This window comes from Myxine glutinosa, chromosome 4 (assembly GCF_964187855.1).
Source record: "Myxine glutinosa chromosome 4, kmMyxGlut1.1, whole genome shotgun sequence".
NCBI lineage: Eukaryota > Metazoa > Chordata > Myxini > Myxiniformes > Myxinidae > Myxine > Myxine glutinosa.
In genome coordinates, this window is record NC_136264.1 from 77,697,576 (window position 1) to 77,723,070 (window position 25,495).

The 25,495-nt window shown below is 47.4% G+C and overlaps 4 protein-coding genes across 4 annotated transcripts; 2 read left to right on the forward strand and 2 right to left on the reverse strand.

Moving 5' to 3' along the window:
* Positions 1-4,475: 4,475 nt before the first annotated feature.
* LOC137425900 (histone H2A type 2-B-like) lies at positions 4,476-4,856 on the forward strand. The gene has a single exon (XM_078775249.1). It carries the CDS (start codon positions 4,476-4,478, stop codon positions 4,854-4,856), a length of 381 nt encoding a protein of 126 aa, XP_078631375.1.
* A 9,029-nt stretch (positions 4,857-13,885) lies between these two features.
* Positions 13,886-14,711, reverse strand: LOC137426198 (histone H2B 1/2-like). Its single transcript, XM_068114889.2, has one exon. The coding sequence runs from the start codon at positions 14,667-14,669 to the stop codon at positions 14,289-14,291; it is 381 nt and encodes a 126-aa protein (XP_067970990.1). The 5' UTR covers positions 14,670-14,711; the 3' UTR covers positions 13,886-14,288.
* A 6,938-nt stretch (positions 14,712-21,649) lies between these two features.
* On the forward strand, positions 21,650-22,086 carry LOC137426196 (histone H3). Its single transcript, XM_078775162.1, has one exon. The coding sequence runs from the start codon at positions 21,650-21,652 to the stop codon at positions 22,058-22,060; it is 411 nt and encodes a 136-aa protein (XP_078631288.1). The 3' UTR covers positions 22,061-22,086.
* Positions 22,087-22,597: 511 nt separating this feature from the next.
* Positions 22,598-22,910, reverse strand: LOC137425899 (histone H4). The gene has a single exon (XM_068114624.2). The coding sequence runs from the start codon at positions 22,907-22,909 to the stop codon at positions 22,598-22,600; it is 312 nt and encodes a 103-aa protein (XP_067970725.1). The 5' UTR covers position 22,910.
* Positions 22,911-25,495: the final 2,585 nt, after the last annotated feature.

Below are 25,495 nucleotides of genomic sequence, written 5' to 3' on the forward strand. Positions count from 1 at the left end.
AACAAGCAACCAAATAACCAAGCAAGCAAATACCAACAACCACAACGACCACATGACACCACCACATTCTCCAACTCCTCTCTCCACCACCATCACACAGCCACCTTGAAACACACTGGCTCCATCAAACACCATTCAATCAACCATCTTCAACACATTACAACTCGCACCAGCACCTCCATCCATTACCCCAGCATTCCAGTATCCATGATCCCCCAGAATGCCCTCGCTCCTCCTGCGCTAGTTCACCCAGCCAACAACGTTTTAAATGCAAAATCTTTGTGGATAAATGCATTTTTCTTTAAACTTTGGAAAATTGCATTCACATCTGTGTCCTTTGCTGAGGTGCCATGGCTCAGCAAAGAGATGCTTATATCTTCTTTATTTATTAGACATCCTACAGACGTAAGCGAACACTCAGTTTATTCTGCGTGTGTTGCACATCACATGCAGCAAATTTCACCTCCCTGTGCCTTGTATTTATTGTGATTTAAAAAAAAACACTTCTGTACCCGGACCTTTCGGCTTGGTTTGCAAGCCACCGTCTACAATTCCAACGTAAGAGACATAATTCCTCTTCTTTTGGGTCTTCCGAGTCCTCGTGGTCTTTTGGGTCCTCGTGGTCTTTTGGGTCCTCGTGGTCTTTTGGGTCCTCGTGGTCTTTTGGGTCCTCATGGTCTTTTGGGTCCTTGGGGTATTTTGGGTTTTAGGGGTAATTTTGGTCTTTGGGGTCCACTGGGTCCTCAGGGTCTTTCACGGTCTTCAAGATCTTTTCAATCTTTTGGATTGTTTGGGTATTTGGGGTATTTTGGGTTTTTAAGGGTCTTTGGGGTATTTTGTGTCTTCAGGGTCTTTTCGGTCTTCTGAGTCTTTTCGATCTTTTTGGGCTTCAGGGTTTTTGGATCTTCTGCATCTTTTCAATCTTTTTGGTCTTCAGGTTTTTTGGGTCTTCGGGTTTCTTTGAGGCTCTTTGGGATATTTTGGATCTTGGGGTCTTTTTCATCTTCCGAGTCTTTTTGATCCATTCAGTCACCTGGGTATTTTGGGTCTTCAGGGTCTTTTTGGTCTTGAAGGGCCTTTGGGATATTTTGGGTCTTCAGGGTCTTTTGGTCTTGAAGGGTCTTTGGGATATTTTGGGGGGTTCAGGGTCTTTAAGGGGCTTCTGAGTCCTTTGGGTCCTCAGACTTTTTGGTCTTTAGGGTCTTTTGGTCTTTGTGGTATTTAAAGGTCTTTGGGGGTATTTTGGGTATTTAACAGTCTTCAGGGTGTTTTGGGTCTTCGGGGTATTTTGGGTGTTTAGGGACCATTGGGTCTTCAGAGTCTTTTTGGTATTTTGGATCTTCAGAGTCCTTGGGGTCTTTTGGGTCCTCTTTGTCATTTTGGGTCCTCTGGGTTGTTTGAATCCTCGGGTTATTTTGGATATTCAGGGTCTTTTGGGTCTTTGGGGTCCATTTGGTCTTCATGGTCTTTTCAGTCTTTTGGGTCTTTGGGGTATTTTGGGTCTTCTGGGTAATTGGGGTCTTTTGGGTTCTCAGAGTCTTTTAGGTATTTTAACCGGTTCACACAGTCGTCGTGTCATGTGGCACAAAGTCGTCGTGTTCAAAGATTGCTCATTAACCCCCGCCCCCTCCCCCAACCCAGCCCACCCCACTCAAATCCTTCCTGTCTTTGGTGTAACTACGCTGTAGTTCGAAGCACCAACCTTCCAACCCGAGCAGATGCTCTCATCATCACACAACTGTAACTGTTTAGCTTTTGTTTCTGGCTTTGGAGGATCTGAGGGTATGATGAGCCGAGATGAAGACAATAGTACAGCAAGCGAACAAATGCAAATACCGATGCGAAGAATAAAAACAAAGGGTAAGCGAAGTCCTTTGAAAAAAGGGTTTATATGCAAAAATGTGGATCACACCAGCTTTGGAGATGGTACGTGGATTTGTGATGCTCGGCCAAAGCTGTCCAGCCATTGGTTCGATAAAATGTAGTTGTGTGGCATTCCTGATCCGATTTTCCCTTCAAATGATCCCCGTTCGCAACGACTTATCGTGTGTTTAAATATTCAGCAATCCGACGTGTTTTAAAATATTGTCCTGTGACTCCCCTCGGTGAAGACCAGGAAATCACGGATGGCAATTCGAGCATTAATTTGAGGCGACGATAAAATGCGGATTTCACTATATATGCGCGGGAGGAAGGAAAGAAGAAGTGGGAGCTCTTACCTGTCGATCCTGCACGGCCGCCTTCAACCCTGTGGAAATAAACTCAAGCAGGAACGGGTTTAGAAAATAAAGGGGAAAACAATGTAAGGGTTTATTTACAACGGATTGCCGGGACAATGAACGCGATAAATAAATGTCCTAAATCGGGATCCCTCGCACCAGACTTCAACAACAGACGAATTTATCATGGGACTTATCTCGTCTGGCTGAGGTGTGTCATGGATCGTCAGGTTCGAGCACGTGGTCCGAACACGGCTCCGGTTGGCGGGAAGAAGGCCTCGACGCGCCCTTGTTCGCGCGCGAAGCGAGCGAGTGGGTGTGCAACCCACCTCCTCGGCCATGCAATGTCCTCATGGATTCAGCACGGAACTGCGATGCACCCAACGTTCGGGTCAGAAGGGTGAGAGGGTGAAGGAAGGTGTGATGGAAAGAGGTCGGAGCAGAGGAGGCGTGAGAGCAGAGGAATCGTGAGGGCAGGAGCGAATGAGGTCCAGATACCAATGTCTCCAACAACGAGCAGGAACGAGAAGGCAAAATGTCGGTTTCCTCTAACCTTTTAACATCAGCTCCTGACGTCACCGGCGCTTCTCCTTCAATCAGCGTGTTGCTTCTTGCTCGCCCCTCACGCCCTCCAATCTGAGGGAAGCTTCTTGCCCCACCCCTGGCCAATCACCAGTCCTTCCTTACTCTGTCAATCGGCAGCCTTCGTCCTGCCTCGTGGCTTCCTTCCACCAATCAGTGGCCAGATTTTTGCCCCTACCTTGACCAATCACGAGACGCATCCCACCTCATCTCCCTATTGGTGGTGTCTTGTCCAATGTGTTACGGATTTGTCACTTCCATTGTTGTGGTTCTCATCCACTGTAAACATTTTTGGTTCCATGTACTATTATTGTTATCGTTTAAGTGAATTGGAGATAACTGTTTTCAAAAGGTAAAAAAAATTAATGTTTTAAAAAGAAACCGGATCGGGAACCGGACGAGAAGAAGAGGCGGAGCAAGTGAGGTCGGAGAAGGAGCCGAGCTGCGTTGAGGTTTTGAGCAAACGCTGGCGAACGGGGGTCACGAGTGAACTTTGGGTTTCCTGGGAAAGGGATTCCTGTGACAGAGTTGTTATCGCTGTGACAGATAAACATGCCTGAGAGGTTTTGCAGTTGATTCCGAAGAGAATCATTGGAGTGCCGTTACGTCTCGAGTATGGGCCGTTGGCCATTTTGCCTCGCGCCTGATTTCGGATTGCTCTCGGCTCTTCACCTCGCTTCAACCATTTCACCGCATCCAGACGTTAACCTGGTGTGTGTGTGTAACGTGGATTTTGAGTGGGAATTTGCGGTTCGCCGTGTGGGGAGCCGTTGAACATCCATACCCGAAGGTGTGTTTTACCAGTCGCCTCTTGAGGGTACCTTTGCCCATCTTTGACAGTGTGACTGTCAACCGAACAGGATTCTGGTCTCGATACGACATCGTTCTGAGGATCACTGGAGCGTGGATCGACTTTGGCTTGATGCCGGGATAGAGACATTGGGAATGTACTTTTCGCTCACTTGGTACCATCAGTTTCGTACAATGTAACTCACTGTGCTCCATCATAGGAATGATATATTGGTTGTACCATTAATTAATATTGTTATTGTACTGTTATTCTTGTGTGACCTTAATACAATACTTGTTTGTTGGTAACAATTGGTGTGGTTTCACCATTTATCTTTGACACACAGAATAACACATCTTTCTGCCGTGACTCCTTTCGAGGCTCGGAGGTACACCGTGACCGGGGTTTGTGGAGGAGCACGTAACAAATGGTATGATCTCCCCCATCAAACCCTCGACCAATCCTTCGCGAGGTGGGCGTGGCCTCAGCCTGTCGGAGCAATGTTGCCTGCCAAGTCGGGGTTGTCAGCCCAAGTGCGTCACCTGGGTTCCGGTTAGTTTTATTGTTATTGTGGGGGGGAATTTATGTAGTGAGTGTGCTAATGGGCCTAACTAATGTCTATGATGTAGTGCCATACGGGACAATGGATAGATCACAGGTCTCATGCACAGGGGAATCAACATAATCCCTACTCTATTTCTCACAAAGCCATCCTCGTATGACCACAAAGATACACTTATGCGAACAAACCGCCGAAACAAACTTATTACATGTGGGGTTCCCTATCACGACAATCGGAGCACCTACCTATGCAGATCTACCTGAATCTATATATATCACGACACCAACATTCATAACAATATATACTCCACTGTGCAAACATCATGTCGGGACGTGGTAAGGGCGGTGGGAAGACTCGAGCAAAGGCCAAGTCTCGTTCTTCCCGTGCTGGGCTGCAGTTTCCCGTGGGTCGTGTCCACAGACATCTTCGCAAAGGCAACTACGCCAAGCGCATCGGTGCCGGCGCTCCCGTCTATCTGGCGGCTGTGCTCGAGTACTTGTCTGCAGAGATCCTGGAACTCGCCGGTAACGCTGCACGAGATAACAAGAAAACGCGCATCATCCCTCGTCATTTGCAGCTCGCCATGCGCAACGATGAGGAGTTGAACAAACTGCTGGGCGGGGTGACGATCTCACAAGGTGGTGTACTGCCGAACATCCAGGCCGTGCTGCTGCCAAAGAAAAGCCAGCTCGGCTGGCTTTAAACAGCTCCGCCTCACAAGAGTTCTTCAGCTCTCCCACAACGGCTCTTTTCAGAGCCACTCAAATCTTTCCGAAAGCAGCATTAGCGATACACGATCCGTGTTTTACACAAAACTCTGCTGTGTGTTGAAAAACCCTACACTATATATGCGGTTCTTTCTTTCTTTCTTGTTTCCTTTACACTTCAAAACCACATACAGAACTTTGCACTTTTGAACTTTATGAATTTCACTTACTAGTGAGGTACCCGTGCTATGCACGGGTGAGGGCCAGAATCAAACAGACAATGCAAAAACGGCGAATGCTAAAGCATGAAACCAATAAATTCCACATTCCTTTGGCACCTTCAGTCACACGTCAGACATGGACAGCAAGTTCGTGAAGGACTTCCATGAAAAACGTACCCATACGCAAACAAATGGGTCCGTTCATGTATAGAAACATCGATTGTGGGTCCATGGCGAATCTGCAGATGTTCACGAATTTCACGTTTAGAAAGTAGAAACCATCACCACATGTTGTCATTTAATTGAACTCGATATCCTCTTTTTTCATTCCAAACAGCACAACTCCAATCACAAATTAAATAGCATTAATATAAAAAATAAACTTCTAACAACATTGATAATGTTTCCTTCATTGTAAAAACTACCAAGTCAACAGTTAAAAGTATTTTGAGCCGACAGGTGTTACGGCCTTGGTAAGATCGATGGAGACAGCGATCTATTAGCTTATACACCGCCCAAATACGTCTTTTCGAAGACGTCTTTTGACGTCTTTTCGAAGCTGCTCCATGCGCTCACGCTTTCGAAGCTAAGTGATATTTCTCAATCGTGTTTTTGTCGAGACTGTATCTATCTTTCGGTGTATGTACCTATAGCGTATCTTTTGGAAAATTTTCGGTGCTAATTTTTCGTACATGTATACACAATCGTCGGTTAATGGTATCGAGTATTCTGCGGCCTAGTACTCGTAGGCTTGGACTACCGTACCGGCTCCGACCTTGTGGTTTGTTTTTCTCTCAGCGATTCGTCAAATGCGCTGAAATTATTTTCGTTCACTGTTTCGTCCCAGTCGTTCACCCCGTACCTCCTTGTTTAATATCTGTACTCACAAAAAAAAAAAAAAAAAACCCCAAAGAAACTATTTCCTTCCCAGGTCTTATTCGTTTATTTGTTCTTTTTGTTCGTTCGTTCTTCGTTCGCGATCACGCGGTTAGAAATGTATAATCTCTCCCCTGAACAACTATTTTCTCTCATATATTATAACACCCTTTTCTTCTTTTCCTACAAAAGGATGCTTTCGTCTTGCTCACAAATCTATTCATTCCAAAAAATATATATAATACCATCTCTTACAGTTCCTCCTTTCTACATTCCCTAAACTATCCAGAACTCCATCCCTCCTCCAGTGTCCTCAAACGTATTTTTGACTCGAAGGTCTCAAACTCATTTTGCAAAAAATGTTCGTTTCCCATGAATCGTACACTTTTCAAAATCCAATCTCACCCCTCCCCTCCAAATCCTCCCCATCACCCATCCCTTTCAAATCTCCCCCCTTGCCCCTTCCCTCCCCTCCCTCCTAAACTCCCCCCACACCCCTCCCCTCCGAGACTCTCCCTCGCTCCTCCCCTCCTAGACTCCCCTCTCACCCCTCCTCCTCAAAGCATCCTCCCTGCTTCTTCCTCCTTCCAACTTTCACCTTCATCTCCCCAAACCTTCTGCCTTGCTCTTCCCCCTCCTCAAATAACACCTCACTGTGCCTCACCCAATCTCCATCAAACCTTTTGTCCGCCCCATTCTTCCCTTTCTCCAAGCTATTCTGAAATCTCTGACACACCTTCAACAGCTCTCCCTACCTCTTCCTCCTCTTCCACATCTTACCCTACCCCTCCCCCCCCCCCCTGTTCTGGACCCGATGCTCCCCCTTCCTCTTCATTAACGGTATGGACCTCAAACATCCGGGGCCTTCGCTCAAACTTGACTGACCTCTCCATACAGGTTGCTTCTGACAAACCAGATGTGATCTGCTTAACAGAAACTTTCCTCCTTCATGATGTCTCTGATGCCTTGGTATCTCTCCCAGGTTACTCCCTCCTCCGGTATGATAGACCTGAGCCTCGTCCTGGAGGTGGGGTTGCTATCTTTATAAAAAACTCTCTTCCTCACTCGCCCGCCACCGCCCTCTCTCCACCTCACCCCCAGGAATACCGTTGGCTACGGCTTCCCCTTCGCTCCCACCTTTTGTTCATATGTGTGTTGTACCGTCCACCAATCAGCGATGACTCCATCTACATCTCACTGTCTGATAATATGGACCAACTTCTATCTTAACCATCCCAACTCTCTCTTCCTCATATGTGGTGATTTCAATTGTCACCATGCCAGTTGGCTGGGTGTGGGTACCTCTCTCACCAGCCATGGCTCTTCAGCAAAGGACTTCTGCGACTCACTGGGACTGACACAATCTGTCAATTTCCTGACCCGGATCTCGGTCAATCCGGCACCCGGCATCTTCTCTTCTGGATTTGGTTATGACAAACTTCCCTGAAAATGTCTGCTGCTCTTCTTCTGCTCCAATCGGCTCATCTGATCATGTGCTTGTCAAAGTGGACATCTCTCTGACCATTCTCAGAGAGCCTCCTCAGCGTCGACGAGTCTGGCATTTCACTCAGGCCAACTGGCACGGTCTTCAAGCAGCCATCAATCATCTGGACTGGTCTCCCATCTCTACCGCCTCTGACATCAACTCATCCTGGGAATTCTTTCAAAGTAAATTGCTCTCTCTCATGCACAGATTTATACCATCTCGTCTTCAGTTGTCATACCCTTCCTCCCGTCCATGGTACACGGAATCTTGTGGTGAGGCTGTTGCCCTGAAACAACTTGCTTTCGTCTCCTGGAAAGCAAATCCAACGGAAGGAAATCTCATTTCCTTTCACAAAGCCCGAAACAAGTGTGTGTCCACCCTCAGGAGAGCCAGGAAACAATATCTCACCATTCTCAAGACCGAACTCTCTTATCTGTCTCCCTCTTCCAAATCCTAGTGGCGTCTGGTCAAATCTGTTTCTGGTGTTTGTTCCCCCTCCATCCCCTCCCTCACCTCAAACGGCTTAACGGCTGACTCCGCACGTGAAAAAGCTGAATGCCTCAACTCTGTGTTTGCCTCTAAATCTTGTGTCCCAAACCCATCCCTCTCTGTACCCACCGTACCCAGTCGTACCCAGCTGCTCCTGGACTCTGTGTCCTTTCCTCCTGACAAGGTGGAAAAGTTTCTGGCAACCCTCGACTCTGATTCTGCAACTGGTCCTGACGGCATCAGCCCACGGGTCCTAAAATCATGTTCTTCTGCACTTTCACTCCCTCTTTCTGTTCTCTTCACCCTCTCTTTTGCTCAAGGTCATCTGCCATCTGCTTGGAAATCAGCCAACATCACCGCTTTGCACAAAAAAGGTGCAAAAACAGATCCCAGCAACTACAGACCAATCAGCCTTCTCCCAATTATCAGCAAAGTCATGGAATCCATCATTGCTTCAGATATTAAATCTTTCCTCTTCTCCAATGGCTTGATCTCTGATCATCAATTTGGTTTCAGACCTGGTCACTCTACTCTGGACATGCTGCTTCTGCTTTCTCAACAATGGATGGAGGTCCTCAACGCCAAACAGGAAATTAGAGCTGTCTCCCTTGACATTTCACGTGCCTTCGATACAGTCTGGCACCCTGCTCTGCTCTCCAAACTCTCCTCCTTTGGTATCCATGGAAATCTCCACGCATGGCTGGCGGACTTCCTCTCTGGTCGTAGTCAACATGTGGCCCTGAATGGGTTTCTCTCATCTCCTCTTCCTGTTCAGGCTGGAGTTCCCCAAGGTAGTGTTCTGGGCCCTGTGCTTTTTCTGGTCTTCATCAATGATCTCTCTGACTCTCTTGAAAATCCTCTCTATCTCTTTGCTGACGACTCTACTCTCTGTCGCTCCATTCCTCATCCCTCAGATCGGCAGTCTGCAGCCTCCTCACTCTCTGCAGACCTGGACAAAATCACAGACTGGTCAAACAAGTGGAACATGTCTTTCAATCCTGACAAATCTCACACTCTTACAATGTCTCTCCGAAAGGACCGACTGGACAACCCTCCCATCTACTTTCTCAACAATCCTCTCCAAGAAGTTCTGTCGCTCAAGCTTTTGGGTCTCACTATCTGCCATGATCTTTCTTGGGAAAACCACATTTCCAAGCTGGCCTCCAAAGCCAGTCGCCGACTGGGCATCCTCCGTCGTGCGAAGTCCTTCCTTGGCACACCTGAGCTCCTCACCACATACAAGGCTTTCATCCGCAGCTCAATGGAATACTGTTCCCCCCTCTGGGCTGGTGCTCCTGCCTCACACCTTGCTCGGCTTCACGCTGTTGAGGCCAAAGCTTTCAGAATCATTGGAATCTCCTGCGATGTAGTCAACGCCGAGGGCCTTTCACTCACTCACCGCAGGCAGGTTGGTGGTCTTTCTGTCTTCTACCGACTCCTCTCCGGCCTTGCACCCCCAGCTCTCTCTGTGCTCTGTCCCCCCAATATTCCTTCAGGTCGCACAAGATCTGCCTGCAACCCTCTTCTGGTTAAACTGCCAAAGTCTAGGCTCTCTGCTCACCTTCACTCTTTCATTCCCCTTTTCTCCCGCCTCTGGAACAAACTCCCCCACTCCCTTCAATCCCACTCCTCGCTCCAGGTCTTTAAAACAGCTGTTCACCACCATCTCTTATCTTCCCCCATTGAAAACCTTGATCTTTTCTACCCCCGGTAATTCACCCCAGAGTCCTTGCAGTGTTCATATGTTTTAATCCTCTCCCACCTCCCCCCAAGTCCTCCTGATGTCCCTGCTCTCAAATGTTGTGTTTGTGTCCTTCCCCCTCTCTTTTGTGTCCTCCCCCCTCTCTCCCCATCTTGTCTACCGCTCCCCTTGTTTTTTGTGTTTTGTGTGTCGGTTTGTCTTTTTGTGTGATTAATGTTAGCTCTTTCTCGAGCCTCGATCTTGTATACAAAAAAAAAAAAAAAAAAAAAATAGCTCTGTGGAATTCTCTCATGTAGAGATTAAACCCACGTCGTTTGAACTTTGGCCGAGGTCATTATTTACTTTTAATGATGTTTATATACGAATCAAAAAGAAAATAATTGGTTTTGGGCCGTCCTTTCCTCATATCTTGTGGGATTGTGAGTTGGAGAGACAACCGACCGTGATGGCGGGGAGGGGGTTGGCAGTCTCTCAAGCAGGGATTCAACCCATGTCCTTATAAAAGGTCTTTGTCCGAGGTCATTATTTTTAACTGTGTGTTGTCATTCGTCAGGTTGCGATCAGTGCAGCCGTTTGTGCGGGACCCGGGAAAATAACATTATGCGGGAGTCAAAACATGAAAATGCTGGAGACCAAAGTTGAAATTGGAAAAACAATATAGCCTATTTTACTCCAGTGGGTCCCAGGATTACCCACCCAAAATATCGTTGCGATCGGTTCAGCCGTTTTTGCGGTACCTGGGAACGGATGGACGGACGGACGCACAGACGGACATTTGGTGAATTATAGTAAGATTAATTTTCATTTATGCACAATTTTCACTTATGAATGCCCAATAATTATGAACTTTGCACTTACTCATGCATCGCATCACTCGTGCATCTCGTCATCACAGAAACCCCAATAATTGTCCATCTTGTCGAGTAGATTTTATCGTATTTTGACGATACAGAGAGTTGCAGCAGAGTATTGTCGTGCGGACACTCAGTTAAGACAGAGCGTCCACGGATGGAATCGAGCTTAACGAGGCGTTTCCCAATTGATGGCAGATCATACGCGAGACGGAATGAAGAAAGCCGCTTACCTTCACGGTCCGATGTCTTCAACCTGAAAATCAATAAATCAAACCAAAACGGATGTAAAATGTACAACGATAAATATTTATTATGGACCCGATAACAAAGGACGCGACAGAAGAACTAAAACCTAGGTTGGGATCCCACTCACAGACTTCATAAACAAAACAATGGGAGAATGAATCAAAGGAACCGTTGTTTGCGCGTCTGTGCTTATCTATCTGGATGTGGTGTCCGTCAGGAATCGTCTGGTTGTGCAGCTCCGTGGTCCAACGTGGCTCCGGTTGGTGTGAACTGCCTGGTCATTGGCGTGGAGTGGCCCTCGGTGTGCCCGTGCGATTGCTCGTCAGCTCTCCAACCGCAAGCCTCGCTCATTGTTCGTATGCGAACGCAGGGGAAGAGAATCGTCGGCGCTGGTCTCCCCACCAAAGTCCAAAGGCAAGAAAAGGTCCAGCATGAAGGGACAGTCCAGAGCAAGAGGCAAAGGGAAGAGAGAAGCGGAGGAGCAGACAGGCAGAAGCGAAGAGGAGAAAATGTTGGTCAGCAAGTGGTTTTACTGATTGTCTTCTGACGTCACTCTCTATCTCTCCCAATCAGTGTCATTTCTTGGTGGTCTTTCGCGCCTTCTCACGTCACTGGCGCTTCTCCTTCAATCAGCGCGTCGCTTGTTGTGGCTCTTTCACACCTTCCTCACAGATTGGCTGAGGTGTCATCGGTCGGTGGCCAATCATTCTGCCGCTTCCTTCCACCAATCAGTCACCAGCTTCTTACCCCATGGTGCGATATTCCCATCAACCCTTTTGACCAATCACGTGCGAAGTAGGCGTGTCCTCAGCCTGCCTTGCACGATATGTTTGCCTGCTATGGCACTGGTGATGTGGCTGACTGCGGCCCCATCAGCAGTGCCCCCAAACTGGCTTCCTGCCTGTTTTTCCTGTAAGCCTTGTGGCGACGGGGGAATTAATAAATGTGGTGCGCTATTGGGCTTAGCTAATGTGTGTGATGTGCTGCCATACGGGACAAAGGAATGATCACAAGGTCTGACAGCTGACACACAGGGGAATTAGCTTAGTCCCGACTGCCATTTAACACACGATCATCCTTGTATGATGACAGGTACACACTTTATCTGACAAACCGGGATAACAGGACTTATTACATCGAGATTGTTCTCACTCGACAGACGAAGCATGACACCTTTTCAGATCTACCTAAATCTATATATGCCTACCCAACCGACATAACAGTATGACATAAAAGAGCAGGAGTGAGTGTGTTCAAGGGTAGAAACAGAAAAGGAACAAAGCAACGAGCAAAGAAAAAGTGGTTACAGAGGAGGGGGGAGGGGGGTGAGACTCACAATAACTTAGAAAAAAGAGTGCCTCTGCATTCGAATTTTCCAGTCTTTATTAACTATTAAAGTTCTGAACAAAAATGAATTCTGACAGATTTGCATTCACAAACAAGGGGATTTTTATGGGTTCTGGAAGCGCCAGTTTTGTTATTGGCTCGTTTGAGAAACGAGGTCGAAAGTGCTTTCGGAAGAGGAACAGTCTCCGCCATTTCACACCGAAAAGAGTGAGAAGGAAGACGAGAATCCAAAATCAAGTGCAGTATTGTACAAACAACGCGTCGTCCTCGCAACGCCGCCGATGTCATCGTGACGGGAGAAGCGGACGTGGTAGAAATCAACGTCGGCGTTCGGAAACGATGAGAAGTGTTCTTTCGTTTGTTTGTTTCTCGTTTCACTGAGCTCAATAATTAACGTGAACGATACATCCCTGCGTCATGCGCACAGCATTTTCAGATACAAGCACATGCTGGTAAAAGGCGAGATGCACATTTTCAATCCTCAACACCTTTCACCATCTTCCACGGGCCGACACTGTAGATGGAAGAGCTGCTTTGACACAACATTGCTGACACGGTCGGATACGTTCTCGGGCTTCCCCCAAGGAGCTTCGTGACTCAGGCTCATTTTCACGAGGTAAATGTATTCTTGGACCAAACTTAAACGTTAAAATTTTCATTGTGAAGTGTGCACCTGTCTGTAGCCATCTTTGCAAAGCAGTCAAGCAAGGAAGAAGAAAAATCAGCTTTCCTGAGGCTCATGTTGAGGCCACCTGAGCATGGACCCGCCTGAGTGAAAATACTTAGTCAGAAACAGCACACAGCTCGAAGCAATGCTTTGAAGGGTTTTTTTTTCGTCCAAACGTCACAGTCATCAGCTTGTATCGTGCCTCGTGTGATGTACCGATTCCATCTCCGCCTTGTAAACGATATTGTTGCGATCTCATTCACAATGAGCTGCTCAAATTCATCACCTGTCGTCCAAGGTAGCGCAATGATGGAGAAACTTTAAGCACTCATTGGGTTTGAAGCTCAATGAAATGATATTTGAAAGAGAAATTTTCAACAAGGCTACAATCGAGGGTTCAACGAGGTTATTGTTGGTTATGCGGACAAAACAAGTATTTTTACTTTTCATCAAATCCAAACTGGCATCAAAATATCGGACGATATAAACGATGCTTTTGAAGCTTATTTCTCAGGTGATGTGAGCGCGCGTTGTTATTTGCCAAAGTTCTGCAGTTCAAGTTGTGTTCAGAATTAAATCGTCGTGAATTACTGCATTATTTAAACCTTATTTGACAGGATTACGTGTTTACTTGAGTGAAAGCGAATGTGGAAATAAACTGAAAGTGACAGTGAAAGCCAGTGCAGTTGCAGATGGTCAAAGCGAAAGGACGATGTGCGCATGCGCGGGACGAGAGGTGAAAAGGGGAAAGGCACGAAGAGCACATGCGGACGTGGTAGAAATCACCATGGAAATCGCAGAGAAAATAATTAAATGTCGGAGGATTCGTGGAAGGGTCAAAGAGCAAATGGTAAAATCGAGTTCCCACCAATAGAAAACCTCTATCACCACCATAAAGACAGGTATGCTCGGCGTTTCGTTTATTCACCTTTAGATTCAGCTCCGATCGTCATGTCATGTCTGGTCGTGGTAAAGGTGGAAAGGGTCTCGGTAAACTGGGAGATCCTGCTCTCCGTGCTCCGTGTTGGCATTTGCAGTTTTGACACGCGTGTCCATGTACCCATAAAAAAAGGTATTTCTTTTTTGGATCACAAACACCCAGGAGTTACGCGAATTCACCGTAGTTGGATTTATTGAAATCTGTTAATCCGTCTCAAGTTATAACACAAAGACAGACACGGCTCCTTTTATAATATCGATAGGAGCAGGTTGAACAAACGTTGGTCCTCATCAAATTTGATCGACTCCCCAACAAACATACCCACCTCACAATAAATTATGTTCCAAGTCGTTATGACAAATACCAACCCTATCCATGGAATAATAGGAAGTTTTAACAGGACTACTCTTTACTTCAGTATAATGCTGATGATTACCTCAACTGCACTTTAATATGAACCACATTTCTAGTTACATATAACATCACGTGGTTGTTTCACGAAGGAAGGACACGAAGAGCAAAGGTTGCACTCTCTTAAAGAAACATTGAGTGGCTCTGAAAAGAGCCGTTTTGGGATGAACTCGAGAAACGAGTCCGAGCTCACTTGGAGCTGGTGTACTTGGTCACGGCCTTTGTACCTTCGGACACGGCGTGCTTGGCCAACTCCCCGGGAAGGAGCAGACGCACTGCCGTCTGGATCTCCCGCGATGTGATGGTGGAGCGCTTGTTGTAATGCGCCAGACGAGATGCTTCGGATGCGATGCGCTCAAAGATGTCGTTAACGAAGGAATTCATGATGCTCATCGCTTTGGAAGAAACACCCGTATCGGGGTGAACTTGTTTCAGCACCTTGTAGATGTAAATGGCGTAGCTTTCCTTTCTGCGATGACGCCGTTTACCGGGACCCTTCCGAGTCGCTTTAGAAACGGCTTTCTTCGAACCCTTCTTTGCTGCCACTTGCTTGGGCTGATCCGTAGGCATGACGAGTCGATATTGAACCAGTTAAATATGAACCTTCAGAGAAAGAATAAGAAGACGAGTGTGAACGATTCCCTCTTATAAAGGGTTCATATGCAAATATCTGGATCACAGAGCGTTTCTGGGTGGAGTGCACAACCTGATGCTCAGTCATTGGTTAGATGAAAAGTGGGCGTGTATCATTCTTGAGCCGAGTTTCCCTTCAAAATAACCAAATTCGTCACCTTCGCATGAAATACAGGAAAGTTATTTGGATTTCTCTTTTTGTCTACAAATCATGGCGTTCTGTCACTTCCAAACCAAATACAGAACATTCGATGATTATGAACTTTGCACTTGATGCACAATAACCTGGAAAACAACAATGCGTGAGAGTGGGGTCATCGCAGGTGTCTCCGCGTTGGCTTTTTCCAGCCTTAACAGTTCAAGGTGCGCAAGGAATTTAGTTGACCCAGCAGGTGTCCATTCGGTCCGTCATTCTTGCACCTCACCAACACCATATCAAAAATGAGAAATATTTTTTATACCAGTTGTTTCTTTCCGGGGGTGGGGGAGGGGGGAGATTTTCTTTGCGGGGTTGGGGGAGGGGGGAGATTTTCTTTGTGGGGTTGGGGGAGGGGAGGGACTTATTCTTTCCGAAGACGGCTCTTTTGTGAGAAACACCACAACGACCAGACACCACCTCTTGACGAGCGAGACCCCCTCCCTCCCCCCCTTCTCCGACAGCCAACAATCCGCAATGGTGTTCACAATGACCCATCCTTGCTCAAGCGACCAAGAAGTTCTGCAAATATCCCTAGACGTTTCGATCTACATTATTTCCGGGTACTTCTCTCATTCCGATTTAGACGAATCTTGGAGGATCTCGCGATATCACGGCGAGGTCACGTCTTTTCGAAGCTGCTCCATGCGCTCACGCTTTCGAAGCTAAGTGATTTTTCTCAATTGTGTTTTTGTCGAGACTGTATCTATCTTTCGGTGTATGTACCTATAGCGTATCTTTTGGAAATTTTTCGGTGCTAATTTTTCGTACATGTATACACAATCGTCGGTGAATGCGTATCGAGTATTCTGCGGCCTAGTTCTCGTAGGCTTGGACTACCGTACCGTCTCCGACCTTGTGGTTTTGTTTTTCTCTTCGCGATTCGTCGAATCCGCTGCAATTATTTTCGTTCTCTGTTTCGTCCCAGTCGTTCACACCGTACCTCCTTGTTTAATATCTCTGCTCACAAAAACAAAAACAAAAAACCCCCAAAAAATATTTCCTTCCCAGGTCTTATTCGTTTATTTGTTGTTCTTATTTGTTCGTTCGTTCTTCGTACGCGATCACGTGGTTATAAATGTATAATCTCTCCCCTGAACAACTATTTTCTCTCATATATTATAACACCCTTTTCTTCTTTTCCTACAAAAGGATGCTTTCGTCTTGCTCACCAAATCTATTCATTCCAAAAAATATATATAATACCATCTCTTACAGTTCCTCCTTTCTACATTCCCTAAACTATCCAGAACTCCACCCCTCCTTCAGTGTCCTCAAACGTATTTTTGACTCGAAGGTCTCAAACTCATTTTGCAAAAAATGTTCGTTTCCCATGAATCGTACACTTTCTAAAATCCAATCTCACCCCTCCCCTCCAAATCTTCCCCATCACCCCTTCCCTCAAAAACTTCCCCATCATCCCTCCCCTTCAAAACTTGCCCATCACCCCTCCCCTCCAAATCCACCCCCTTGCCCCTCCCCTCCAAATCTTCCCCATCACCCATCTCTTTCAAATATTCCCCCTTGCCCCTCCCCTCCAAATCTTCCCCATCACCCATCTCTTTCAAATCTTCCCCCTTGCCCCTTCCCTCCCCTCCCTCCTAAACTCCCCCCACACCCCTCCCCTCCGAGACTCTCCCTCGCTCCTCCCCTCCTAGACTCCCCTCTCACCCCTCCTCAAAGCATCCTCCCTGCTTCTTCCCCCTTCCAACTTTCACCTTCATCTCCCCCAACCTTCTGCCTCGCTCTTCCCCCTCCTCAAATAACACCTCACTGTGCCTCACCCAATCTCCATCAAACCTTTTGTCCACCCCATTCTTCCCTTTCTCCAAGCTATTCTGAAATCTCTGAAATCTCTGACACACCTTCAACAGCTCTCCCTACCTCTTCCTCCTCTTCCACATCTTACCCTACCCCTCCGCCCCCCTGTTCTGGACCCGATGCTCCCCCTTCCTCTTCATTAACGGTATGGACCTCAAACATCCGGGGCCTCCGCTCAAACTTGACTGATCTCTCCATACAGGTTGCTTCTGACAAACCAGATGTGATCTGCTTAACAGAAACTTTCCTCCTTCATGATGTCTCTGATGCCTTGGTATCTCTCCCAGGTTACTCCCTCCTCCGGTATGATAGACCTGAGCCTCGTCCTGGAGGTGGGGTTGCTATCTTTATAAAAAACTCTCTTCCTCACTCGCCCTCCACTGCCCTCTCTCCACCTCACCCCCAGGAATACCTTTGGCTACGGCTTCCCCTTCGCTCCCACCTTTTGTTCATATGTGTGTTGTACCATCCACCAAACAGCGATGACTCCATCTACATCTCGCTGTCTGATAATATGGACCAACTTCTATCTACCCATCCCAACTCTCTCTTCCTCATATGTGGTGATTTCAATTGTCACCATGCCAGTTGGCTGGGTGTGGGTACCTCTCTCACCAGCCACGGCTCTTCAGCAAAGGACTTCTGCGACTCACTGGGACTGACACAATCTGTCAATTTCCCGACCCGGATCTCAGTCAACGGAGCATCTTCTCTTCTGGATTTGGTTATGACAAACTTCCCTGAAAATGTCTGCTGCTCTTCTTCTGCTCCAATCGGCTCATCTGATCATGTGCTTGTCAAAGTGGACATCTCTCTGACCATTCTCAGAGAGCCTCCTCAGCGTCGACGAGTCTGGCATTTCACTCAGGCCAACTGGCACGGTCTTCAAGCAGCCATCAATCATCTGGACTGGTCTCCCATCTCTACCGCCTCTGACATCAACTCATCCTGGGAATTCTTTCAAAGTAAATTGCTCTCTCTCATGCACAGATTTATCCCATCTCGTCTTCAGTTGTCATACCCTTCCTCCCGTCCATGGTACACGGAATCTTGTGACTTTTAGGGTGACTTTTAGGGTGATTTTTAGGGTGACATAGTCACAATTTCGGTCTTCGAGGCCGGCCGATAGGCACAGTGTGACCAGAAGGGACGAGGTTCTCCTGACCACGTGGCCCTCGACTTGGTGGGGTTTGTCCGCACAATGTGGGCGCTTCCAGGATAACTTTCGCCGGGGAGCATTTGGGCGCCCCGGTCTGATACTGCCGCCCACACGCAGAACAACTTGTGAGTGCACGTGGGTCCCGGCGGTCCCACTGGCCTAGCGCTACCATGTTTAGACAGCGAACTCCGTCCCCGGGCACCGGCACCTACTCCCGGAAGTTTGAGAGAATAGCGGCGCCGGGCACGGTAGGACACTCGCGGAGCCCCGGCGGACCTGGGACGCACGAGCCTACACGTTAGCGTGCTACGGCAGAATCAATGGCTTCGGCCACGGCCGGGCCGATATTCGGCCCGGTCGCACCGGAAATGGACTGGTTCGACGCCCGCGCTGGAGAGGTCGCGGGCAACTGAGATGTATTAACAAATTAATTAATTAATTTGAGACGTCCGATTTCTAGTGTTTGGAAATTTGGAAGAGCTTGACCCTAGCCTTTCCCTTGCGAGGGCAAGGAGGAACTTAACACTTGACACTTACGCTTAGTTTGAAGTACCCCCTGCCAGCGCTCACGGTGGGATGGCAGGGCAACCCGACTGGTGAGGCTGTTGCCCTGAAACAACTTGCTTTCGTCTCCTGGAAAGCAAATCCAACGGAAGGAAATCTCATTTCCTTTCACAAAGCCCGAAACAAGTGTGTGTCCACCCTCAGGAGAGCCAGGAAACAATATCTCACCGTTCTCAAGACCGAACTCTCTTGTCTGTCTCCCTCTTCCAAATCCTGGTGGCGTCTGGTCAAATCTGTTTCTGGTGTTTGTTCCCCCTCCATCCCCTCCCTCACCTCAAATGGCTTAACGGCTGACTCCGCACGTGAAAAAGCTGAATGCCTCAACTCTGTGTTTGCCTCTAAATCTTGTGTCCCAAACCCATCCCTCTCTGTACCCACCATACCCAGTCGTACCCAGCTGCTCCTGGACTCTGTGTCCTTTCCTCCTGACAAGGTGGAAAAGTTTCTGTCAACCCTCGACTCTGATTCTGCAACTGGTCCTGACGGCATCAGCCCACGGGTCCTAAAATCATGTTCTTCCGCTCTTTCACTCCCTCTTTCTGTTCTCTTCACCCTCTCCTTTGCTCAAGGTCATCTGCCATCTGCTTGGAAATCAGCCAACATCACCGCTTTGCACAAAAAAGGTGCAAAAACAGATCCCAGCAACTACAGACCAATCAGCCTTCTCCCAATTATCAGCAAAGTCATGGAATCCATCATTGCTTCAGATATGAAATCTTTCCTCTTCTCCAATGGCTTGATCTCTGATCATCAATTTGGTTTCAGACCTGGTCACTCTACTCTGGACATGCTGCTTCTGCTTTCTCAACAATGGATGGAGGTCCTCAATGCCAAACAGGAAATTAGAGCTGTCTCCCTTGACATTTCACGTGCCTTCGATACGGTCTGGCACCCTGCTCTGCTCACCAAACTCTCCTCCTTTGGTATCCATGGAAACCTCCACGCATGGCTGGCGGGCTTCCTCTCTGGGCGTAGTCAACGTGTGGCCCTGAATGGGTTTCTCTCATCTCCTCTTCCTGTTCAGGCTGGAGTTCCCCAAGGTAGTGTTCTGGGCCCTGTGCTTTTCCTGGTCTTCATCAATGATCTCTCTGACTCTCTTGAAAATCCTCTCTATCTCTTTGCTGACGACTCTACTCTCTGTCGCTCCATTCCTCATCCCTCAGATCGGCAGACTGCAGCCTCCTCACTCTCTGCAGACCTGGTCAAAATCACAGACTGGGCAAACAAATGGAACATGTCTTTCAATCCTGATAAATCTCACACTCTTACGATGTCTCTCCGAAAGGACCGACTGGAAAACCCTCCCATCCACTTTCTGAATAATCCTCTCCAAGAAGTTCTGTCACTCAAGCTTTTGGGTCTCACTATTTGCCATGATCTTTCCTGGGAAAACCACATTTCATTTCTGGCCTCCAAAGCCAGTCGCCGACTGGGCATCCTCCGTCGTGTGAAGTCCTTCCTTGACACACCTGAGCTCCTCACCACATACAAGGCTTTCATCCGCAGCTCTATGGAATACTGCTCTCCCCTCTGGTCTGGTGCTCCTGCCTCACACCTAGCCCGTCTTCACGCTGTTGAAACCAAAGCGTTCAGAATCATTGGAAGCTCCCGCGATGAAGCTAACTCCAAGGGCCTTTCACTCACTCACCGCAGGCAGGTTGGTGGTCTTTCCGTCTTCTACCGACTCCTCTCTGGCCTTGCCCCCCCAGCCCTCTCTGGGCTCTGTCCCCCAAATATTCCTACAGGTCGCACAAGATCTGCCTGCAACCCTCTTATGGTTAAACTGCTAAAATCAAGACTTTCTGCTCACCTTCACTCCTTCATTCCTCTTTTCTCCCGCCTCTGGAACAAACTCCCTCACTCTCTTCAATCCCACTCTATCCTCCAGGTCTTTAAAACAGCTGTTCACCACCATCTCTTATCCTCCCCCATCCAAAACCTTGATCTTTTCTACCCCTGCTAATTTCGGTCCCCATGTGTTTTTTTACCTCTCCCCCCCCCCTCCCCTTCCCCCGCCTCCTGCCCCCAAGCCCTCTCCCTCCCACACTTCTCCCTGCTCTCAAATGTTGTGGTTGTGTGCTTCCCCTTCTCTCCCCATCTTGGCTTCCGCTCCCTCTTTTGTATATTTTGTTTGTCTGGTTGATTTGTTTGTGAAATAAATGTTAGCTCTTTCACGAGCCTCGATTCAGTATACAAAAAAAATAATAATAATAATGCAGTTTCTGCTGCCACGACCTTTCCGGAGCGACCATTCCACACATTAACAACTGAGTTAAGACCCTTGCCTTATTACCGTTTGATCTCCCCTCTTCTTTACTCTCTTTACTCTCAAGTTCTGTACAAATGCATTCTGACAGATAAATGCACAAAAAGGTATTTGTCGGTTTCGAGTTTTGTCGACGGTGGATGACGCTCTCCTCGTGTCCTCAAACAGACCGACGAGGGAGGTCAAAATGTCGCCTGCAACGCCATCAGATCGGAGCTCTGGAAACAAAATAATTTAATCTTCTGCTTGTGTTCGGCGATGGAATTACCGTTCTGCGGGGTTTGCGCAATTGCACGTTCGTCTTTCAAGCAAGCTTTTGTAACGTCCATTTTCTGTTTCTCGATTCATTGAAAATGTGCGGTTCCTGCAATATCGCAATAATGTTTTATTTACAAATAACGTACAACGACTGTGATATAATAAAAATGTAGTTCCGTCCCACCTCGACAAACTACCCAATTTTGAAATGGAATAGTGAGTGGAATTGTGAATTTTTTTATATTACGGGACACAAACGGAAATATCGGCAAGGATTTGCTTTTTGTTTCTTCACGTTCACGGAAGCGCTGAACAGGCCCAAAGGAGCTCAGGATAGATATTGGTGGGAGAAACGAGCAAGGGAAGGCGGACGGAGCTTTCCCTTACGGAGCGGATCACATCGGGCTCAGATTTGAGCCAATGGAGAGGGGAGAATGAACTTTCAACCAATGGATGGAGCGTGAGGTGGGTCTTAATTCTTCAGCGAATGGGGATGGGTTTGAGGCAGCCAATAGCAAACGTGAAAAATATGCAGCCAATAGCAAACGGCGGAAGCATCTCGCGGCGCAAATAAAATCAGACCGCGCATTTCTCAGCTTATATCTCATTTCATTCGCTGGTGTTTTGTTTTGTGTTGATATTTCACGGTCACGATGGCTCGAACGAAGCAAACCGCCCGTAAATCGACAGGTGGAAAAGCTCCCCGAAAGCAGTTGGCGACAAAGGCGGCACGGAAAAGTGCTCCAGCCACCGGTGGCGTGAAAAAGCCGCATCGTTACCGTCCAGGAACTGTGGCGCTGCGCGAGATCCGGCGCTACCAAAAGTCCACGGAGCTGCTCATTCGCAAGCTGCCGTTTCAGCGCCTCGTCCGTGAAATCGCACAGGATTTCAAGACCGATTTGCGATTCCAGAGCTCCGCAGTGATGGCGCTGCAGGAGGCGAGCGAGGCCTACCTCGTTGGGCTATTTGAGGACACTAATTTGTGCGCGATTCACGCCAAACGTGTCACCATCATGCCCAAGGACATCCAGCTGGCACGACGTATCCGCGGGGAGCGAGCTTAACCCGCTCGTCCAAGGTCTTGTGCACACCTTCCGCACCACACCACCCAACGGCTCTTTTCAGAGCCACCACACCTTTCTTGAGAGTGTAATCGACCTTTCACCGAACTCGCCACCTATCTCTACCTTTCGTGCATGTATAATGTGTATACGGGTGGGAAGGAAATACGTTTCGTGATTCCCTTTTTTTGAAGACTGACAGGGAAACGTTGAACAGTGGAGTTTCGCTGTCTTCAGGGAATGGGGTTTCACAATGTTTCAATGAAACCATAGGATTGATGTGACAATTGTTGGGGATCATGTGTCGTGTCGCTTGCAAGGTGGTTCATGTTAAAATACACATTTTTCATTTTAACCATAACATGTATTTGACCCGTTCATCTCCACAAACCCAAAATAATATGAACCCTGCTATCATCATTGCATTTGTGGTGCCAAAGAATAGAGTTCAAGTCGCCTGAAGCTCCTTCATGAACGAGGTGGTGGCTCTGAAAAGAGCCGTTTTGTTGTTGAAGATGTTGAACACCACCCCCAGAATGTTTAACCACCGAAACCGTAAAGTGTACGGCCCTGGCGCTTCAAAGCGTACACCACATCCATGGCAGTAACGGTCTTGCGCTTGGCGTGCTCCGTGTAGGTAACAGCATCGCGGATCACATTTTCAAGGAACACCTTGAGAACTCCACGGGTTTCTTCGTAGATGAGACCCGAGATGCGTTTCACCCCACCACGGCGAGCAAGGCGACGAATAGCAGGCTTCGTGATTCCCTGGATGTTATCTCGCAGAACCTTACGATGACGTTTAGCACCTCCTTTGCCAAGACCTTTTCCACCTTTCCCACGTCCAGACATAACCACACCGTTTGATTCCAAACCCAAATAAGCTAAAGGAGGAACGTTCGCGTGTTTATATGGATAATTGTGGTTCTGAGGCTTTATATTTGTGGCGAGGTCGACGTTGTCATTTGCCCTTTAACCTTTGCACTTTGCCTCCCATATTTAATTATTTCCTTGAGAAGAAAGCGTGCCTGCTTGGTTGTTTCTACCACGTCCGCGCGTGTGCTCTTTGCCTTTTCACCTCTTGCTGCGCGTGCGCACGTTGTCCTCAAGCTTTCACAATGTCCAACTGCACTCGCTCTTGTGGTCCCTTCGCTTTCGCTCAAAGAAACACAGAATCTTGTCAAATGAGGGTGAAGTTAGGCAGTAATTTACGACGATTTCATTCTGAACACAACTGCAGAACTTTGTCAAAACAAACAACAAACGCAAACGTCCCCGAAGTTATAAATACGCTGCAAAGGTATCAAGTATTATGGAAGGATCGATATTTGCATGATCGATATTTCAATTTTAAATTTCAAGAGAATTTAATACGACCCTTTTTGCCGGACTTTAACCTCGTTGAACCACCGTCCATTGTAAATGTCATTTAATTAAGGTTCAAACAATGAATTCTCGTGACGTTCAACAGCAAAACGTTCAAAACGTTCAACGTTCAAACAGCACAACATTTCGCTGTTATCACGAAGCTTTACTTTAACGCGTTGAAGATCTTTGAAGTTGCTGCATGGAAGACCTTGCACCTCTCTTGGACGACAGGGGATTAATTCAACCAGTCAAGTAAGTGTCAATGAGATGTCACAACAGTTTCGTTTACAACACCTGGATGCATCCAGAACATCACACGAAACACGACACAAGAACATGGGAGAAACCGGGTCGACGATTTTATTCGCGTTTGGATTTAATAAAACGTTCGAAGCATTGCTTACACCCGTTTGCTGTTGGTAACCAAGTATTTTCACATTTGTGATGGTCCATGCCAAGATGACCTCGACACAAACCTCCAAAAAGGAGTTTTTTCCTGTTTGTTTCATTGCCTTGCAAAGGTGGATGTAGACAGGTCCACATGTCACCATGAACTTTGTGAGGTTTAAGTCGGGTCAAAGAAAATATTTCACTCTTGAAAAACAGATTCTGAGCATAGAAACCCCTTGGGCGAAGCCCGAGAACGTGTTCGAGTAAGCAATGTTCTGTCAAAGCAGATCGTCCATCTGCCGTGTCGGGCCGTGGAATGCGGCGAAAGCGCCAGATATTAGAAAAGATGCTTCTCTCCGTTTGCCAGGATGTGCTTGGACCTGGAACGATTGTGCGCATTGCGCATGGAGTTATCGTTCATGTGAATAACAAAGCTCAAAGTGACGCAGGAAACACAAACGGATACGGTGAACGACCCCATCGTTTCTGAACGCTGACGTTGATTTCTACCACGTCCGCTTCTTCACGCCATCACTATAACAGGCCACGTGATAATGCAACGCTTTATTTGTGAAACACTGAACTTCTTTTTGGATCTTAGTGTTACTTGTCATACTCTTGTCAGTGGAAAATGGCGGAGTCTGTTCCTGTTTCAGTAGCACCTTCAACTTCGCCCCCGTCTGTCAAGCGAAGGAAGAATAAACCTGGCGCTTCCAAGACCCTGAAGAAGACTGACGGCACCCTTTCGGAAAAGATCATCAAGGTGGTGGGATCGAGCAAGGAGCGAAATGGTATGTCGCTTGTCGCCTTGAAAATGGCCCTGGGGGCAGATGGCTACAATCTCCATCGGAATTCCGTTCGTATCAATTCGGCTGTGAAGAGTCTCGTTGCAAGTGGAAATTTTGTGCAGACCAAGGGAACGGGCGCTGCCGGCTCTTTCAAACTCAACAAGGAGAAGAGTGCCAAAGTGAAGAAGAGCACCAGTCCAAGAAAAGTTGTGAAGACCACAATCAAGTCTAAAGCGGCAAAGAAAGCGACCAAAAAGCCAGCAGTGAAGAAGGTGGTGCGGAAGGTATCTCCCAAGAAACCGAAAAGATCTATCGCCGCTTCTTGGAAGCGATCCAGTAAGTCGCCTGCAAAGGTGAAGAAAAACGTGAAGAAGGTTCTGCCTAAGATCAAGGGAAACACCAAGACGACGAAACCAAAGTCCAAGCTTGCAACGAAGGGGTTGAAGAACAAGAAGGCGACGCTCAAAAAGAAGTGAGAGGAAGAGAAGACGAGAGAGTCGAGGTGAAGTTTCTCTTGTTCCTCCTCGTCTCACTTGCCCAAAACCCACAACGGCTCTTTTCAGAGCCACCACCTCGTTCACCTGAAAGGAGCTGATCCGATGGTTCATAAAATCTACGTGCAGACAGAACAGATTTAACCTTTGTATTCATTATTTGATGAAGTGGTTTGTGAAAGCTTAAAAAACAAGAGCACAAGGTTCAAATTATTTGCAAGACCAACAAAAGTTGTTCCATATTCATTCATAACTTATTTATATCAAACAATGACCAAAGAATGGCAAGTCACGTGACGAAACGTGCAATGTTGTTAAATATGCAACATTCAAAGTGTCATCACGACTACCATTACTTAGTATTTACCAAATTACTAATTTCTAAGATCACTTCGTAA

What these genes read in the sequence shown, in the direction of transcription:
- LOC137425899 (XM_068114624.2), bottom strand. Translation starts at nt 22,909, where the DNA reads ATGTCTGGACGTGGGAAAGGTGGAAAAGGTCTTGGCAAAGGAGGTGCT.
- LOC137426198 (XM_068114889.2), bottom strand. Translation starts at nt 14,669, where the DNA reads ATGCCTACGGATCAGCCCAAGCAAGTGGCAGCAAAGAAGGGTTCGAAG.
- LOC137425900 (XM_078775249.1), top strand. Translation starts at nt 4,476, where the DNA reads ATGTCGGGACGTGGTAAGGGCGGTGGGAAGACTCGAGCAAAGGCCAAG.
- LOC137426196 (XM_078775162.1), top strand. Translation starts at nt 21,650, where the DNA reads ATGGCTCGAACGAAGCAAACCGCCCGTAAATCGACAGGTGGAAAAGCT.